Here is a 20,573-nt window from a genome sequence, read left to right as displayed (position 1 = left end):
TAAAGAATTCCAAACAGCAGAGGCAGATGACAGCACTTCGCCATCAGAAGCACTTAAACGTTAGAACCTCTTAAGTCCTGTAATGGGTGGCCAAGTCAGAACGTCAGCCGAGGGGCCTGACCTTTGAGGATTCATGGAGAGGACTCCACAGAGTGCTTGTAGGAGCATAAGAGATGGGCAGTCAGGAAGAAAAGTACTAAAACTATGTAAATAGAATATGACCCCTAATTAATAATAGGCTAGCAGAAGGTTGAGATCAGGCTCCGCAGTGGAAAGTCATGATCTCATGCAGTTTCCAGACTGGAGTCATTTCTCAGATGTAGAGCCAACCCACGGAAAGGGAAGTTGCATTCTTACAAGGAAGGACCAACAGGGAGTCAGGTAATAACTGGAGTTCTGATTGCGGGTCCACCTAAAGTGGGTCCACTGATTCCATGGCCTCAGTTATTTCCCGGGTTCCCAAATGTAGGATCAGAATTAGAATGCTCAGATGTTGGCAGAAACCTCACGTTGGTTCCTTGAGCTACTATGGTAGGAAACCTAGAAGTAGTCCCTAAAACCACCCCTCTTCCACCAAGATAGTAAGTAAAAAACTGTACTGCAGGCCAGGGACGATGACAGAGGTGAGTACCATCCAGGAAGCCTTGAAAAATGAGGATATGTTGCTCCTTGTCATAGTGCTATTTAATTTGTGAATCTGACCTTGGCAAAATTTGATGGGTCATGACATAGGACAGTGGAGTACCACAAACTTAGACAAGTGTTGGCCCCACTGTTGCTGCTTTTTAAAAATATATAACTTGGGGTGCCTGGGTGGCTCAGTGGGTTAAAGCCTCTGCCTTCAGCTCAGGTTATGATCTCAGGGTCCTGGGATTGAGCCCCACATCAGGCTCCCTGCTCAGCGGGGAGCCTTCTTCTCCCTCTCTCTCTGCCTGCCTCTCTGCCTACTTGTGATTTCTGACTGTCAAATAAATAAATTAAATCTTAAAAAAAATAAAATATATAACTTTACTAGAGTCTATTAAATACAGCCTTGGTACACACATTCCACTATTAATCTGTAGATATGTTCTTTTCTGAACTCACCAGGAAGAAGGATCAGAGGCAGCTGGCATCCACGCAGCATGAACACAGTAGACCCTTGCCCCCAGGGCAATGTTAATTATCCCGCTCTCTGGCATAATAGAGTTCAAAGGGACCCGGACAACCTGGACATCCAGAAGAACATTATGTTGATCTGCTACACTGATGAAACATTGATATGTTAATTACAATTTAGAAGCAAGAAATGGCAAGTACTCTGCATTTCTTGGTAATCCATCCTTGCCACAGAAGGTGGGAGATAAAGCCTACTAAGGGTGAGGGGCCTGCCACGTCAGTCAAGGTTTTAGGGACCCAGTGGTCTGGGCATGTTAGAACATTTCTAAAGTATAAGGAAAGTTATTGGACTGTGCGTTCTTGCTGCTGGGAGGACAGCATAGTGCTCAGAGTTCTCTTTGGGTTTGGGAGGTAACATATTCATTGCACTTGGGGATATATATTATATTATATTATATTATATATATTATATAAGTGACATATATATATATATATATATATATATATATATGACTTAGTAAGGTCCAGGGCAATAAAGGGTTCTACAGTAGGTACATCCGATGGCCCAAGCAGCCGTCCCACTGGGGCCATTTGAGTCAGCAGACCCTGTGGTGCTAGAGGTGTCTGTTGCAGAGGAAAATGCCGTTTGGTGCTCCTGGCAAGCCCCAATAAGCAAATCACAGTATAAGCCCCGGGGTTCTGGAGCAAGGCCATGGCATCTGCAGCACGGAACTATTCAGCATTTGAAAAGCAGCCCCTGTCATGCTGCTGGGCTCTGGCAGAAACTAAGCATCTAACCTGGGACACCAAGTGCCCATGAGACACCAAGTGATCCTAAGTTGGGTTCTGCCAGACTTACTGGGTCAGAGGGTGGTCAGATGGTTGTAGCAGCAATGTGCTATAACGCTATTTCATACATCTGGGGTTAGGGTCAAGCAGGTCCAGAGAGCACAAGTGAGCTGCATAACAGGTGGCTGGAACCCCCCGCCAATGTCACGAAGCACAGTTGTACCAAGGCTTCTCCCTCAAGCCATAGCCGTGGCCTCAGGACGGGTGGTGGGGAGCCAGGTGGGGGCGGGTGTCTGTGACCAGCTGACACAGAAGGAAAAACCTAAGCTTGGTTCATGGATGGGTCACCTTTGCATGGCGATAAGCTGAAAATATCTGCTCCTGTGATTTAGCCCTGCTCGGAGGTGGTTCTGAAAGAGAGTGGTGAAGGGGAATCTTCCCAGTTGGTGGAGTATTTAGTCATCAACTTCATTTGGAGACAGAAGGGGCCAGCGGAAGGGTGTACTCTATAGTGACAAATGTTAGCTCAGCTTACTGGTCAGGAGTTGGAAGAAGAAGAATGGGGGAAGGTCGGAGAAGAGACAGGTGGCTGGATCTATGGGAGCGACAGGACGGGAAGACATTTTATGACACCTAATGCCCACTAGAGAGTGTCCACTGCTGAAAAGGCCACTAACCAACCAGCAGGTAGGATGACTAGGCTGGCAGGTGTCAGTCAGCCTGTGTCACTGGCCACTCAAGTTCTCCTACAGCAGGCTAATGGAGGGAACAGCCATGGTGGCGGAGATGGAGGGATGCACGGACCCAACAACTTGTATTCTCTCTCCAATTCAGCATAACTACTGCTACTACTAAATATTTGACTATCAGCAGCGGAGACCGATGTTGAGCTTTTAAGGAGGTCAGCCAGTGGCTGGGTGGCAAGTTGACACATCAGGCCCTCCTGATGCAGAGTACTATGTCATCGTGACTGGATTTGACCTGTATTCCAAGAACGGGTCTGCTTTTTCTGCCCACAGCACCACTATCCAAGGACTCTGACACAGGTTCTCCCATAATACAGCCTCCGATCGAAGTCTGATATTCTTTTTTTTTTTTTTTTAGATTTTATTCATTTATTTGACAGAGAGAGAGAGAGAGATCACAAGTAGGCAGAGAGGCAGGCAGAGAGAGAGGAGGAAGCAGGCTCCCTGCGGAGCAGAGAGCCCGATGCGGGGCTCGATCCCAGGACCCTGAGATCATGACCTGAGCCGAAGGCAGCGGCTAATCCACTGAGCCACCCAGGCGCCCCGAAGTCTGATATTCTGACATGGGATCTCACATAATGCTGACTCCAGCCTAGGGACTCACTTTACAGCAAGAGGGTTTGTGGCGGGCACTCGACCCAAGGCTCCACTGGTCATAACACAGACCACACCCACCGTGAGGGAGCTGTCCGATGGATGGAGCACACCTATGGCTGGTGAAGACACAGCTGAGGCTCCGGGTTCAAAATGAGCCCATGAGGCTGCTACCTAAACCTTTACTTCCTAAAGCAGTGGCCATAATATGTGTTGGTGTCCATAGTAGGTAGAACTTATGGGGCCAGAGATCCAGGGATAGAAGTAGGAGTGGCCTGCTTGCCATCACTCCCAGGGGTCCATTTGGAGACTTTGTGTTTCCCTTCTACAACCTTGGGCCCTGCCAGCCTGGAGTTCAGACATGGGAGGCATCCTCCTGCAAGAATCCCTCTAAACTTAAAGCCGTGGTTGCTCCCTGATCACTTGGGGCTCCTAATGCTGGAAGACTGACAAATCATCAGGAGTTGGGGACACTGCTCCATAACGGAGATGGAGAGGAATGTGCTTAGCACTCAGGAAGTCCACTGGGGGCATTTCTTGGTATTCCCAAGCCTGGTTGTAACTATAAACAGATAAGTACAGCAACTGCAGCCTGATAAGAACATGATAACCAGGGTATGAAACCCCTTAGGGAGGGGTGCCTGGGTTAATCCATCGGTCAAACCACCTATGCTAACAGAAGTGATAGCCCAAGTGGAGGGGAATCTGGAAGGGGGGGTGGAGGGGGGAGATAATGGCTAATAGTTGTGGCCGTGAGATCAACTGCAGCAGTAGGGACCATGGTTTGTCCCATTACCCTCCTCTTGTAAAATTTCCCACAAATTGTGACTAATGAGAATTCTGGAAAAATTGTGCTTGGATGGAGTCAAGTAAGTGATCTATGCATTACAAAGAGCAGACTAGAGTGAGTTCTGTGTGTGCTCTGTCCAGTTGCACTTTATAAGTTATTTCATCTACATTTCAGCTGCTCTGAATGTTGGATAACAATTCAGGATGCCACCTTCCCTAGAGAATTGTCCTTCTGCCCCTGCAAACCTCATCCAATGGCATGGGGACACAAAAAACATTGGTCTTCTTGCTGATGAATTTTGTGGGATCAGCTGAAGTTCCTTCTTATTTCTTTGTCGTCCCGGCCAATCCTGTTTCCTTCACTTGCCTTCTCTGGAGAGCACTTCACTAATAAATCACTTGAACAAGAATCCTTGTCTCAGGCTCTGTTTCTAGAGAACCTGACCCAAGACACAATCTCTGGCCTAACTGGGTAGGTGACTAAAGTATCTAAAGTATCTAAGACTAGTCTTAGATACTTTGGATTTCCTCACTCAACCTCCATTCTTTCCTTCCTCTAGTGTGCCATCTCGTACAAAGGCTGGCATATTAAAAGTGACCTTACCCAGACTTTTCTGCAACTATAGTTCTAATGCAAATTAGATTCTGCCAGTTAAAACGTATTCACCAAGATGTGGGAAATGGAGCCAAAGCAGAGGCCATATTTCTATCCACTTGGGGCTGTTTCTCTGATGCTAAGCAAGGTTATAAAGAAGGGAGGATTTTCTGCAGTAGGATTCAGCATCCAATCCCCAGCTTTGATGGTGTTAAGAGACAACTAATGGATGTGGTGGCAGATGTTTTTGGATGTTGGCTTCTAGATCATTCTACGGCAGCAGCTGATGCCGTAGCTTCTTGACTCAGGACTTCTACAGGCAACCCAAGGGGGGGTAGCTCTCCTCTTCGGTCCGTTCTGTAAGAGATGTTCCTTCCATAAGTACCTCAAGTGTTGGATTTGATGACTTCAATGAATCTTTAAATAATAACATTAAAATTAATTGTAAAAATTCATACAATGAACCTGAACTTCTCTTAGTTGTTCCCATACTGTCTACAAACTCAGTAAGATTTCAACCGATATGGATGTCTAAAGCAACTATTCATTTTGCATTTTACATTTTAATTAAGGCTGCCATTGTAAGATGCCAAATCATTTAAAGATGATAAGAACATCAAATATACAGAGGGTCATTTTAATGTCATGGTTTAAATTCTCTTAACACCTTTTTATTCTTTTTTTAAAAAAGATTTTATTTATTTATTTGTGTGAGAGAGAAAGAGATGGAGCAAGAGAGCACAAGCAGGGGGAGCAGCAGGCAGAAGGAGAAGCAGACTCCCTGCTGAGAAAGGAACCTGATTGGACTCAATCGCAGGCTTCTGGGATCATGATCTGAGCCAAAGGCAGAAACTTAACTGACTGAGCCACCTGGGCATCTTACACCTTTTTATTCTTAATTGTTAAAAGTCCTGGAGCTGGGGCACCTGGGTGGCTCAGTGGGTTAAAGCCTCTGCTTTCGGCTCAGGTCATGGTCCCAGGGTCCTGGGATCGAGCCCCACATCGGGCTCTCTGCTCAGCCGGAGACCCGCTTCTCTTCCTCTCTCTCTCTGCCTGCCTCTCTGCCTACTTGTGATCTCTGTCTGTCAAATAAATAAAATCTTTTTTTTTTTTAAGATATTTTTTATTTTACTTACTTGACAGATAGAGATCACAAGTAGGGAGAGAGGCAGGCAGAGAGAGAGAGAGAGGAGGAAGCAGGCTCCCTGCCGAGCAGAGAGCCCGATGCGGGGCTCGATCCCAGGACCCCAGGATCATGACCTGAGCGAAAGGCAGAGGCTTTAACCACCTGAGCCACCCAGGCGCCCCTCAAATAAATAAAATCTTAAAAAAAAAAAACCCTTAAAAAAAAAAAGTCCTGGAGCTAAAAGATGTATACGCACTAAAAAGGTCAAATGTCATTCCAGTTAACTCAGACTCATTAGAATAGAGATTTGGGCAGGTTATGAAACCTGGAATACAGATGTCCAGGATGATTTGTCCCTCACAATTACCATATCTCACCCTCCTTTACAGTCACTTTGTCTTGGGCTATAAAAACTGAAGCAGAATGTTGGATTCAAGTTATATACATTATTCATTCACTCACAAAAATCTGCAGCTTCCCACCAGCTAAAATCACTTGATTGGATTTTACATTTTTTGACTCTTAGGATATATACAGTTTAATCTGTATATACAGTTTAATAGGATATATAACACTTTAGTCTTTCAGTTTAATATTTAAAGGTATTTGCACTTGGACCAGTATGCTCTTTAAAAAACTCGTGTAGATATTTCAAGTGATTTCTGCTTGAGATTTAGATAGCTTACCTGTGGCTCTCTCTGATTTGTACTCACAATTTCTGAGGTCATTGTACTAACATGCATTAATCCTGTTTGCAGAAAGTTTGCATTTTTCTCTGCTCCTCCATGTGGTAAGCTGAGGACAAAGTGTCTGGAGCTGCGCTAAATTCTAGAACTATAAAAATGAATAAAACTATTTGTTCAAATTTATGGATTTTAGAGTCTTAGATGGAGGAGATACATAAATTAACAGAAAATCATTGCGAGCACTTGGCTCAGTGGCTGTCTTTTTTCCATTAAAAAGGAGGGCAAGGACCTTGTTTGTTTTATCCTCTGCTGTTATCACTAGCACTTAGTACATATGGCACCCCATATTTGTCAAGTAAATGAATATTTACTTCATGCTAGAGTTATACAGAGGATGCTCTGGGAGTCCCCAAAGGGACAGCTGCGTAGTTTTATGTGTGAATGTTGGGCTGGAGGGTGGAGTGAGGGTGTCACTTCAGAGATGTCAGAAAAAGTTCCTTGAAGATGAGGAATGAGCAGGGTCTTGGGAGATAAAGGAAACTAGGTAGAAGTGGGGTTGGGGATTGCTTAGGAGTTCCCATACGATTGTTGAAGAACTTAAAGTAGTTCAAGAAAAGATCAGTCTATAGAGCTACGCAGGAGAGATATCCCAAAGGGCCATTTTAAGCAGCTATAACGATATGAATTTTTTTTTAACTTGTCTATTTACCCCTACTTAAGTCCACGCTTAAGACTACCTCTTCTACCCAGGCGGTCGCTTAATGGTGGTGATAGACTAGGTCTTCAAAAACCAAGGCAGGAATGAATGAATGAGTTAATGAACGAACGAATGAAGAATAAGTGTGAGCACTGTGCAATGATGAAGTCTTCTGGATGGCAGGGCTGTCAGGAAAGGAGCCTACACCAGATTGGGCTGAGCCCCACTCAAGGGCTTAATTCATGTGGTTAAGTGTCACATCCCAGCAATAAAACTAGAGACATGAAAGCGGGGAGTTTCCAAGAGCATTCCTAGAGGAAAAGTGAAGAAACACAAACGAAAGCACTTTAGAATGATTGGGATTTGTAGTTTGCAGGTGCCCGTGAGCAATAAAGGCAAGAGTCTGGTTGATTAGTTAACGTGGTACCCAGGCAGCAGAGAGAGAGGGGCAGACGGCTGTTCGGCGGCACTCCATAGCCAGGCTCGGCAAACAGGCCACAACAAAGAGCAGAGTGGGTGCTACTGCTTCCCAGGGGTGGAGAGCAGGCTGTGTCCCCGGAACTGTGCAGCTGCAGGAGCGCTGAGCGGCCCGGTACTTGGCGCTCCTCGTGGAGGCCCTGGGACTACCACCCTGGCCGCGAGCACTGACGGGACGGAACGCGGAACGCTAGCACCGTAGGATCCCTCCGGACTCAATTTTCAGTCGCACCCGCGAGCGTCCAGCCGGCGGTGCGGCGTCTCCGCTCGTCCGAGGGGGCACCTGGCAGTGAGGAAAGGAGGGCCGGGGCCTTCGTCCCTCCTCCGGAGCCGCCCCGCCAGCTGGACGATTCCAGCACGGAGTGCGGCAGCACGGGCTTCCGGCTTCTCCCTTCAGTCAACGGTTAAAGGGCGCAGCGGCCTCCGGAGGCTAGCTCCTCTCGCCCGTGGGTCACAGCCTTCCAGGACCCCAGAGGCGCGCCACCCGCCACAGACTTTCTCTCGGGGAATAGGAAGACGCCCCAGCTCCGGACGAGGTGAGTTGTGGGTGAGGCTCCAGGCTCGGCCACTACTTCCGGGAGACGCTGAGGAAAGCCAGCCCTCCTTGGCCCCCATCTCTTTTCCGATTGGTTAACTGCTCTCTTAATGCGCCCCTCTAACGGGTGATTGGCTCAGATGCGCCGTCTGTCACCTGCCTCCCTGTGGGAATCCAGGTCGCTAAGGGAAGCGTTACTTGAGGCTCGGTTGGGAAGAGGTTGGTTGGGCCCTTGAGCCCGGTTTGTTTATTGTGGTGCGAACCGTACCCCGGCGCGAGCTTCGGTCGCAACGGCCAGGGAAGGAACCAGTAGCGGGACGGAGGGCGGGGGTGGCAAGAAAGTGAAGGTTCAGAAGTAAACTGGAGAGCCCTAACCCTGGTAACACCTGAATGGGAGCAGGGTAGGAAGGCAGGCCTCGGAGAGGGGGAGTTGTAATCCCAGGAGCCGTGACAGTGTAGGAGGGAAGGCCTAGTTTCTGTTGTGGGAGAAAAGGGCCTTGCGGGAGGTTTTAATGACCTAATTGTGTGGGGATCTAATTTTCTCGGGGAGTGTCTAACCCAATCCACTGAAGATTTTGCTTTGACTTTGCAGCAGAGCTTTGACTTTGCTAGCCATTCCTGCCCTTCAAAGAGACAGTTTATTGAATAATTCCATTCTCTTACTGCTTCAGATGGGCAGCTCTCAAAAAAAGCACAAACAATTGAAGGATGGATGCCATTGCCTATATTAAAAGCATGTTGAAAGGAAAATAAGGTACTCGCTTTGTTTAATTGTGGTTAATTGTATAAGAAAATTACCTTTGAGAAGAAGCTCTTAAAGTTTTGAATAATAGTAGGGTAGCTTGATTTGATAATAGCTTTCAATTTCTTTGATTGTTTAGTACAAAAAATCGTATTACTGCTGTACCTGCCAAATGTGCTCCGTGCTAATGATGGCCTCGTCCTGCTTGTTCTGAAAATGGAAGGACATCTTGAGTTTTGAATAATGTTAATTGGTGTTTGATTGGGTAGTGCTACTAGATCTTTCCTTTAAAAAACTGTAATAATCCCTGTAATAAAATCCTCGAATGTGTAACCTAATGTTAGAATGGAAGTGAAATTGGATAGTTGCTTACTCATACGTAGTTTAGACTGGTAGACTAATTTACTTTGTATTTAAAGTAGGTTGCTTAAACACTGAGTCAGAGTTGCAACAATTGCCTCGCTGGTCACCTAGCTATTTGATTCCCCAGCCGCCGTGAAGTCATGTGCTGTGTTACAGACACCCTTTATTGACATCCAGAAGTTGTCAAGGAATAGTGTAGTTCATCCACAGAACACCCAAATTAGCTCTTAACGATAGACCTGGGCCCTACCTTGGAAAACTCTGATTTGGGATTAGAGATAAAGTCTGGGCATCTGTACTTTTAAAATTTTCCTCAAGTGGAACTAGAGGGTATTATGTGCTAAGCAAAATACGTCAGTCAGAGAGAGACAATTATATGATCTCCCTCATATGTGGAATCTAAGAAACAAAACAGGATCATAGGGGAAGAGGGGAAAAGATAAAACAAGACAAAATCAGAGAGGAGGACAAACCATTAAGAGACCCTTAATGGAGAGAAACAAACTGAGGGTTGCTGAATGGGGGTGGGTGTGGGAGTGGGGTAACTGAGTGATGGACATTAAGGAGGACACGTGATATAATGAGCACTGGGTGTTATCTAACACTGATGAATTACTGAACTCTACCTCTGAAAATAATAGTACATTATATGTTAATTAATTGAATTTAAATTAAAAAAATTTCCTCAAGTAAGTTGGTGCCTTTCCAAGTGAGAACTGTTGACTCCCTAAATACATAAGAAATTCTGAAATATTTATGAAACAAGTAATTTTCTCCATTGATTTCTATACAGTTTAAAAATAAGTCTCTAAGAAATGATGTTGAAGTATAATCCAAAAATGAGGTTTGCCTAGGCAAGGCCAGGAAGTTTCACTGGTACTCCGAAACCTCAGGGACTAACTATTCCAGACCGACGGATGAGGTTTGCTATGGGGAGACACAGAGTACTCTGCTGTACAGTCACAGTCCTCAAAGCCATGCATTGAGTACTGTTTCCTGTTAGGTTTAAGAAGAGATTAACCCCAAGTCTGTTCAGTAGATAGAGTAGGCTGAATTATTTTTACCTCAACAACGTACAATGGAGGGTAATATTACAAATATGGGTTTTATTTTGGGAAGAATACCTTTGCTGAAAGCAAATGTAAACCATAGCCTCCCAATAGCTCTTTGTTTATTAAGTAAAGAACATAATTTAAAATTATGCTTAAAGTGCATAGTTCAGCTTAAAATTTATATGCTAACATGAAGTACCCAGATATTTGAAACATCAGGGAGGGCTTTTAGATCAGCTTTACCAGAGAGTGCAAGAGGTTTAAAAAAAAAAAAAGAAAAAGTGGTATAATCACTTTGGTATTCAGGAATTAGAAATGAGTGATGAAACCAAATCTAGTCTGACGTAAACAATGGCTTTGAGCAAAGAAGTAGGTCCAGCTGTAGTCTGTCTCCTAAGCTCTTTTTTAAATTTTATATGTGAGTTATTCAGTGCAAAATTTGGCATGTGAAATATGACTGGAGAATGAAATTTAAAAATGAAAATAAAGAGATATAAGTTAAAAACATGAAGCCATGTGTAGTCCATGACTAACAGCTTGAATCTAATATATATTGTTTGAACAGAAAGCCAGGAATCTCAGTATGAATACCTCTAGATCTAGATCGCATGATGGTAGTGAAGAAACCTCATCTCAGGACCATAATCATCGTGAAAATGAGAGAAGATGGCAGCAAGAGCGTCTCCACAGAGAAGAAGCCTATTATCAGTTTATTAATGAACTCAGTGATGAAGATTATAGGCTAATGAGAGACCACAATCTTTTAGGCACCCCTGGTAAGAGATGGGTGAAAGAGGAGACACCTTTTCTATCATTATAAGAGGAGTTTCAAAATAAGGAGGGTTTTTTTCCCCTGCTTCCCTCTCCCAAAATACAATGCACTATTTTTATTAAATATAACAAAATAGAAAATCACTGTCTTACTTCTCTATTTGATAATTAAGTATGAATCTTGGACGTGGAGCACTGTTACACAAATGCCAAGCTAACAAATAGCTTAATGTACATAATAGTGTCAAATATTTACATATATGGCCCCGTTTCTCTGTTAAGTAATATTTGTACAAATAAAATATTACTTAGAACCCAATTCTAACTCTTTTGAGGTATTAAAATTTACTTATTTAGCTGAATTCATATTCCAAAAGTCCAGTGTGCCTCGTGAATTTTATACAAATTCTTTTCACAAATGAACTAATTAAAACTTGAATGTTTGTACAGTATACATTTGTATATTGCATATTTGCACATCATATATTGATAACCCATATAGTGAGCTACTGAGGTAAAATTCAAATACAGTTTCAAAGTTCTCTAGAAATCCAGCCTTTTAAATTTCTTTTTATCTCAGACAAAAATCTATTAATCAGAGCTTATAGATTCCTTAGTGTATCAATTGAGAGGACCTTTTAAATTATTCAAATTAAGTCTTATATTTTTATTTTAATAAAACATAAAAGAGACACAACCACAATGATATATACTTGTGTCAATTAAATATTTTTAACTGTCTTTAGTTTAACAGAACATGAAAATAATAGAATGTCTTCTACAGATTGCTGAAGATTAGTGTTACCCTTCATGAGTTCTCATAAAACAGTAGTTAAAATATTTACTTTCAGTGAGCAATTTTTTATTCTTTTAGGAGAAATAACATCAGAAGAACTACAACAGAGGTTAGATGGAGTCAAGGAACAACTGGCATCTCAGCCTGACTTGAGAAATGGGACAAATACCAGAGGTATTGTGGACTCCTTTCCATTGGGAGCAGGTTTGATTGGAGCAAATGTGAATTTGTACTTACTGGATCTTGTATGATATGTTTGTTTTTAATGTTTTCCAGTTTTAATGTGATAATTCAGATAGCATTTACCCATTATATTCAAAGCAGCGTAGTTAGGCAGTATAGGTGAGTTGAATACAAAACCATTTTTATACATAGATTTGCCGTTAGGGAGCTCATAGTATACAATTAAGTTAATTACCAGCATAGTTCTTTTTAATCCTAGAATGTACACACTACTTTTTTTAAAGTAATGGAACTAAACTTCACTTCTAAAATTTTGTACTGAGCGATACAGAAAGACTGAGTGAGGAGACCTGCTGTATTGTTTTTACTGTTTTTGTTTTGTCATTTTACTGAAAAAACACTAAGTCATAAGAAGTTTTTAAGAAAATCCAAACTAAAGAGAAGTATACAGAATTAAAAGTAAAGCCAACTTAATATAGCTCTTACCAGTTCTATTTCCTTCCCCAGAGGTATTTATTATTGGTATAGTTTCACCTTTTTTTTTTTTTTTTGGTAGTTTCACATACTATATTAAGATTATTGTATTAGGGCAAAGACTATTAAAACTCAAAAATGTAATGATTCAGTAAGATAGAAATTTATCTTTCATGTTAACCGTTCAGGGAAGATAGGGAAACTTTACTCCATTATCCTCCTAGAAGCCAGCCAGCCAGCCCAGTAGTTCTACAACTGTGCTATCGAGTGCTGGAGCTACTGGCCACATGTGACCATTTAAATGTAAATTAAGTACAAAATAATTTTAAATAATAATTTTAAAATTCACTTCTTCACTCCTATTAGCCTTATTCAGGTGCTCAATAGTCACTGCACATGGTTAGAGACTTCTGTATTAGACAACACAGATGTAGAATATCTCCACTACTGCAGAAAGTTTCATTGGACATTGCTGCTCCAGAGTATTGTTTGTATGATCAAGCTAAGTCACAGCAGCATCTAGGTTCTACTCATCTAGGTTCCAGAAGGAGGCCAGGGCACCAGCTTGAAAGTGAGCTTATCACTTGCACTCTGATTCCATTGTGAGAGTTACATGGCCCCACCCATCTGCCAGGCTGTTCACGTGACCATTACAGTGCATTTACAATGGAGAAGGGCAGGACAGGTTTTGTTAGGTAATTAGTGAACTCTTTACATATACACATCGTCACTATATTCTAGTAGTTAAAGAAGGAAGTATCCTTTAGAATGCTTTTACCTGCCTTTTACTCCTGTTTCTTTCCAAATTAAAATGGAACTTGGATATTAACCTTTTTTCTTCTGTATATGCAGATATGAGAGTTGTACTATATTGTTGTAGCTGGTAACACCTACTCTTTTATTATGTTTTAATATCTTTAGATATGGCTAAAGTTGCTGTTTATTTTTATTGACACCAGAAGCCTATTAATAGCTTTAACATATAAAAAAAGTTTTTATAAGAGATTGTAGTAATGAAATGAAATCAATCTCATTTAACAGCCATTTTTGTGTAGAATAAATGTTAAGGTTAAAGTCTGTATAGTTCCTGTGCATTAGAATGCTTTTTGTTGAGTTTTGCCCTTTACCTGATCCACTGGTTAAAAATGGAGAAGAAGCTTCCCATAGTAGCAGAATTGTAGTCAAAAAAGCTTATGAGGGACACATTTACTTCTAAACTGATTCATTGAACAATAATGGAAGTCTGATTTGTACCAGATACTGTTGTAGAGGTTGGGGATTTAACGGTAAATAAAATAAGACAAAACCCTTTATCTTCACGGAGCTTACATTCTATGTAATGAACAGAAAATATGTTATAGGTAGTGGCCAACAGTTTCTGTGCCAGGTATTATATTAATCCTTTTATATGCAGTATCTTATTTTATTCTCATGATAACCCTGTGACATTTATACTTTTATTATCTCCAATTTACAGATAAGGATTCAGTCTTTAACATGTCTAAAGTTTTCCAGCTTCACATAAAGACATAATGTAGTTCTAATATTGCATTCAGAAAGCCATATTTCTTGAGATACAAATTTTTGGCAGTTCCTGAGAAATAGGATAAAATTCCTAAGTTTACAAAAATATGTAATTGCAAAAATACTGAGTTACCTTTACCAGAAGGATTCCACAAATTCAAGGTGAATTATATATAAGTTTTGCCACTACATTTTATTGATTTTTACCGTATGAATAAAGCATTTTAAATGTATGATTTTGGTATGGGATCTGTTTCTCACTTTCCTTAATATTTGCCTGTAACAGACACAGAGAAAGTAAGAGTGAGGATTTTTTCAGGGCTTTGCATAAACAGTATTTATATTTTTATACTATATAAGAATATATTGTACTTGAAGTATACAACTTCCTTTGAGAAAGTTTAGTTTTTTGCCATTATTAATACATTAAAATATACACAGATGCTCTTAAATATAACTTAATTTAAAACTTTATCTTGTAAGCTTTCAATAGAAGAGCATAGATTTTAGGAATTCATCTTAAAGTTGATTTGGTTTGCTTTCCAGAGTCAGAAGTCCCTAGAGAAAATTCAAATGAAGATTCTCTGCTAGAATGGTTGAACACCTTTCGACGCACAGGAAATGCAACTCGAAGTGGACAAAATGGGAACCAAACTTGGAGAGCTGTGAGTCGAACAAACCCAAACAGTGGAGAGTTTCGGTTTAGTCTGGAAATACACATAAATCATGAGAATAGAGGAATTGAAATTCATGGTGAAGATCATACAGGCATTCCATTTTCAGACATTAGCAGAGATCATTCTACAAGTAGGCAACAAAGATCAGCTAGTCCTGTGGCTAGGCGAACAAGAAGCCAAACCTTGATGAATTCTAATGGTAGTAGTTCTAACATCCCAAGGACTAGGCTTGGTTCAAGGGGTCAGAATTCAGTGGAAGGATCTTCCTCAACATTGGAAAGATTAAGAAATGGAATTGGGGGAGCAGTTGGTGTTCCGAGAACTAGTGCTCCACGCACTAATTTCAGTGGTCACACAAACCAGTCGGGTGGTAGTGAACTCAGGCAAAGGGAGGGGCAGCGGTTTGGAGCGGCACATGTTTGGGAAAATGGGGCTAGAACTAACGTTACAGTGAGGAATACAAACCAAAGATTAGAGCCAATAAGATTACGGTCTACTTTCAGTAGTCGAAGCCGTTCACCAATTCAGAGACAAAGTGGCACTGTTTATCGTAATTCACAGAGGGAAAGTAGACCTTTACAGCAAAACTCTAGAAGGTCTGTTAGGAGGAGAGGTATAACACGTGTCTTTTTAGAGCAAGATAGGGAACGTCGAGGTACAGCTTATGCTCCATTCTCTAACTCAAGACTTGTGTCAAGAATAACAGTAGAAGAAGGAGAAGAATCCAGCAGATCCTCAACTGCTGCACGACGACATCCAACAATCACACTGGACCTCCAAGTGAGAAGGATTCGTCCAGGAGAAAACCGCGATCGGGATAGTATTGCAAGCAGGACTCGATCTAGGGTAGGGCTGGCAGAAAATACAGTCACTATCGAAAGCAACAGTGGGGGCTTTCGCCGAACTATCTCCCGTTTAGAGCGGTCAGGTATTCAGACCTATGTTAGTACTATCACTGTTCCTCTTCGTAGGATTTCTGAGAATGAGCTTGTTGAACCGTCGTCGGTGGCTCTTCGGTCAATTTTAAGGCAGATCATGACTGGATTTGGAGAATTGAGTTCTTTAATGGAGGCCGAATCTGAGTCAGAGATTCAGAGACATGGTCAGCACTTACCAGAGAGGCACTCAGATCTGAGTAACGTAGGTGCAGCTAATGGCATCAGCCAGCACAGTGAAGGTGCCTCCCCGAACAGGCGGGCCCGAGAAGACAGCACTGCAGTGCATGGTGAAAACCAGACCACCCAGCCTCCTGCCCCAAGCAGTGATAATCGAGGTGGCAGGCAGTCACGAAATTCAAATAACTTAGTTGAAACTGGAACACTCCCTATCCTTCGCCTTGCTCACTTCTTTTTATTGAATGAAGGTGATGATGATGATCACATACGTGGTTTAACCAAAGAGCAGATCGACAATCTTTCCACCCGGAACTATGAGCATAACAGTATCGATAGTGAACTAGGTAAAATCTGTAGTGTGTGTATCAGTGACTATGTAACTGGAAACAAGCTCAGGCAATTACCTTGCATGCACGAATTTCACATTCATTGTATTGACCGATGGCTCTCAGAGAATTGCACTTGCCCCATCTGTCGGCAGCCTGTTTTAGGGTCCAGCATAGCAAACGATGGGTGAAGTGTTGGGTCTATTCAAATAGTACATTTTAGTAGAGCTGAGTATTTAAGCGCTCTTTTGTTGAATCATTTGTGATGAGCTAACCAGGATGAAAAAGAACAGATTATTATAGTTTGAACTATTTTTTGTGTGCTTTTTTAACTTGTTAAAAAAAAATTTATATAAAACTTAAAGTGACAAATGTTAAATTATTCATAAGTACAGAATAGTTAAGATTGCTAGAACCAAATAATCTTTAAAATGTTTTTATTTTGGTAATTTTGTCATGCTAAGCACTTTTGTATCTGCACAATTCAGTAGGTTAAAAGTCAATCTTCCTTTTCTTGATAGCACAGCAGACATTACTTGGACTTTCATGTTCCATAGGCTTAGTACCATGTGCAGACATTGGTGTCTAAATAAGCCTTTCATTCACTTTTTGTTCTAAGGACAGTATCTTTTCATGAAAGAGTGTTTGGCTGAATGTTTGCTAAATATATTTAAGTTATTTGAAATGTTAAGTTTGATATGCAGCATATCATATATGTATATATAGATATAATTTTAAGGTTAAACTATTCAGTCTAAAAACTACAGTTTGGTTCTTATTTAAGCTTTTGGGCTATTACTGCATATGGCACAATGTTTAACATTTACAGGATCATCTCTGGGAGGAAGTAGATTAAGATATTTAAAAATAGAGATAATTTACTGAAGCGTCTCTGACAATCTTACTTACTAGACAGCAAGCAATATGTAATACTGAAAAAGTATTTCTTTACTCAGAAATGGAACATGGACGTTTTAGTACATATAGATTATTTAACTTGAGTTCAGCCTTTTTGTGACTTTTTTGAACGTGCAGACAATTCTTTGGGTATTAAGTAAGGTATACAATATGCATGGTTTCTTAAATTTACTTTTAAAATCTAAAAAAAAATGTCTATGAAGAATCAAATGCATCGATAATATGTTAAGTTCACTTGGAGGCCAAAAAACTCCAAATAATACAAAAGAGAGAATGTAGAATTTATATAAACACATAAAGTATGCATTAAAGATCTATTTCTACCAATAAATATTAAAACTAAAGCTGTATGTGAACTATTCTTTTCTGTTGGTCCCCTGTGGTTTATTTACTCAAAATTTTTTTGCACCTACAAGGTACAGGCACTTTTACAGGTGTTGAGGATTTAGCTGAGGACAAAGTCCCTGTCTTCGTAGGCAAGAGGATATTTGCTCTTAGAAACTGAAAATCAGTTGATAAAATGAGTTACTGAACTATATGACTTCTGTGTTTGCTTATGAATATATGACACAGTTTTCCTGTGGTGATACTGCTTGGGCGAAATCACAAGAACAAATACTTCAGGACCAGATTCTGTGAGACTTACATGTATCTTAAGATTTAGTTTTACTTTCTGGTTAGTAACTGTGTTCAGTTCATCATGTGAGATGCATACCCAGGAATTTTTAAGAACTGCATTTAACACCTGAAGTGAACGGTTTTAGACTCATGACTTGGTCTGGAGTAAGTGGTTTCTATAGTTCAGTTATAGGACATGGGACTGGGACGTTTGAAGGTTTTAAATACCAGACTAAGGAATTTAACTTTACCTTACAGACTTTAGATATCTCTTGATGAATTTTTGTGGTGAATGCTAAGATCCTCTTTCAAGTTTCAGGAAAGTTGGTGTGGTGTAGTGTTCAGAACACAGTGGAATGGGGAAGGGAGAGCAAAAAAAATAAATAAAGGAACCATTATGATCATTTTATTATCAGTTATCATCCTCAGTTTTCTCTAATCCAGGGCGATGGCAATGAAACTGGAAAGAGAAGTAAAAATGTTGAGGGAGAAGGACATTATTTGGTTTCTTGTTCAGTATGAAGAAGTGGGAGAGTGATACATTCACAGACGGAAAATCACCCGAATAGAAGAGGGAGAGGTGTTACAAGCTATGCCAATTTAGACATTTATCTTGAATGCAGCCTTATTCATGTATCTCATTTGAGTGTTACCATTTGTTCCCAGTATGACAAGAGACTAAATCCATTTATTTATATATGGAATATTCTTCAGGAAGTTCTGCCTCCCCTGGTTTGATCAGTTAAGAAAATCAAGAGGAGAACAAAAGAGGGGGAAATGGAAAAAAAAGTAGGAATAAAGAAGGAAAATGTAGAAACACGTCGATTCTTTGACTTGTCCTTTGCAAGACATGGTAGGACCAGCATGTAAAGAGATTTCAAATAGGCATTTGAAATAGAACCAGATCCTCTATTATATGGAAAATTCCCTGAAAATGGCAGGAAAGCTTAATATATTTTGTAAATTGGTATTCTAGTTGGGAACAAAGAAGTGTATTTAATATTTTCATTCATTTCCCAGTAAACGGGCTGATGACAAATACAAAGCCTTTTTATTTATAGCTTCTATTTAGCAGTGATTGTACCCCTTATGGTTCCAATATAGAAAGGAACAAATAGTTTGAAACTCTTCATTTGAATATTACATTCCATGCCTCGTCCTTAGAGCTTGTTTTTCATAGTGCGGTTGTCTTGCAAACTCCTATTTCAAAACTGTCAGCTTCCCAGCTGCTTTCCCTCTTTTATCCTAGATTTGTATCATTTCAACTAGCATTGACCTGTACTTGACTGTCTCTTATTCATTCTGTGGTTATTTTCCTTTCAGTATTTAAAATGAATTTATAAGCTTCCTAAGATCCCCTTGAAGTATTACTGCCACTTAACATAGTAAGTGGCAGAGTTTACAATCAATCACAGGCCCATTTGCCTCCAAAGCTTGTGTTTTTCCCACTCAGTTCATTCTGGAAAAGCAGAAATGATTTGAGAAGATTTCAGTCAAATTGATTCCTTCGTAAAGATATTTTTCTAATATAGCACATCTTTGTGATTAATGTCCATATGCAAATACATTCTTTCTGTCTCACAAATGATGAGAGGGGCTGCTCCTGAAAGTTATAAAGCAGAATCTGTGTTGTAAGGATGGATCCAGAAAAGAAATGAACGAGCCATCTGAAGACCCTGTGTTAAGGATCATAGCTAATAAGCTGAGTCTGAGGCTTTTTCACGAGTATTACTCAAAGACAAGAATTTCTGATGAATTTCTAATCTTCTGCGCCTCTCCATTTGAATAATGTCTGGCCAGAGGAGCAAGGGATTGTGTCGAAATAGTGCTCCACATAAAGAGAGTAATTATTCCCCTTGCAGTGGCAGGAAGCTCATTTGGGGTCCTTTCCTCAACCCTGTGTAACATTGGAAGTCAGAGCTGGTTTATCTGTTAATACAGAAGGTGATTTCCCAGCAAGCCAGAGCCTCCCATCACTGGGAAGGCCAAATGTTTGATGTTCCAGAAGACATGACTGCAAGTGTTAGTGGTGACTGTTTCCTCAGTCTCCACAGGCAGGTCATAAGTTCTTTTTGGTTACTATGGAAGTATTAGGCCCTGAACATATCTGCCCTTGAGATACGTATTTTTCCTCTGTTGTATAACTGTCTCATTTGAAGACCAAGAAAGCTCTTGGTTGCCGAGTATATATGTGCCCTTCCTTCTTACACATTTGACCGAAAAAATGCCCCTACTTAACCGTATTCAAACTGTCTTCTGTGCAATTGCAAAAAATTGTTACATTCTCCCCAGTGGGAAATAATCCAACTTCATATACAGCTTCCGTATTGTGAAGTGACACAATTTAGCCACTCTTACATGTTCTGCTTCCCTGGATGGTGTCCATTCTTCCATTAGTTTGGATTGATCAGGTTTAATTGTGATCCCTTACCATCCAGCTTTTGGGATAAATGATAAATGTAACTTCTATCTACCTGTTAGAGTGAACTGGAATAAAGATCAAACTAAAAAGATGGGAAGAAGTGTCATTGATTACTGGTAGAGAATGTACACACATCTTGCTAACAAACTTCGTAGGATAAATGATAGGAATATCCGGTCTTGTAAGCATCTCTTTGTTGACTTCCTTATCTGAATAAAGTAAGTTGGTTCATCAGCCAATCTGGCTGGCCCCGATCCTGAATTAGGGCCACTTTCAGAAAGACATCCAGAGAGAATTTCCCTGCTGGTGCTGTGGGTGGGTATGCGTGGTGGGGGCTCAAAGGTTTGAGGAGATGCTAGTGACCAGCTTTGATCTTAGCACTTTGATGCACTTGGTTCAAGAAGTGCTGTAGTGTTGAACAGTCCTAAGTCTCTATGTAACAGGTTAGGGACTTTTTAGA

At 40.9% G+C, this 20,573-nt stretch overlaps 1 protein-coding gene across 5 annotated transcripts in view; it reads left to right on the top strand.

Annotated features, from left to right (window-relative positions):
- The first annotated feature begins 7,843 nt into the window (after positions 1–7,843).
- Positions 7,844–20,573, top strand: part of RNF6 (ring finger protein 6) — a 29,485-nt gene continuing 16,755 nt past the window's right edge. The window contains exons 1-5 of one of the 5 annotated variants that reach the window (XR_006814929.1): positions 7,844–8,133; positions 8,804–8,886; positions 10,855–11,065; positions 11,935–12,030; positions 14,584–14,702. Coding sequence is in view for 4 of the 5 variants with exons in the window: in XM_045978391.1 (XP_045834347.1) it covers positions 10,873–11,065; positions 11,935–12,030; positions 14,584–16,346 (2,052 nt within the window). In the remaining variant the exon portion in view is untranslated. Of the gene's footprint in view, positions 8,134–8,175; positions 8,352–8,380; positions 8,512–8,803; positions 8,887–10,854; positions 11,066–11,934; positions 12,031–14,583; positions 17,418–20,573 lie in introns of those variants that run through there. The other 4 variants (XM_045978391.1, XM_045978392.1, XM_045978393.1 and 1 more) reach the window with 4 other exon arrangements.

The sequence above is a fragment of the Meles meles genome, chromosome 14 (assembly GCF_922984935.1).
Source record: "Meles meles chromosome 14, mMelMel3.1 paternal haplotype, whole genome shotgun sequence".
NCBI lineage: Eukaryota > Metazoa > Chordata > Mammalia > Carnivora > Mustelidae > Meles > Meles meles.
The sequence above is the reverse complement of the archived record's forward strand: the minus strand, read 5'-3'. Positions and strand labels throughout refer to the sequence as shown.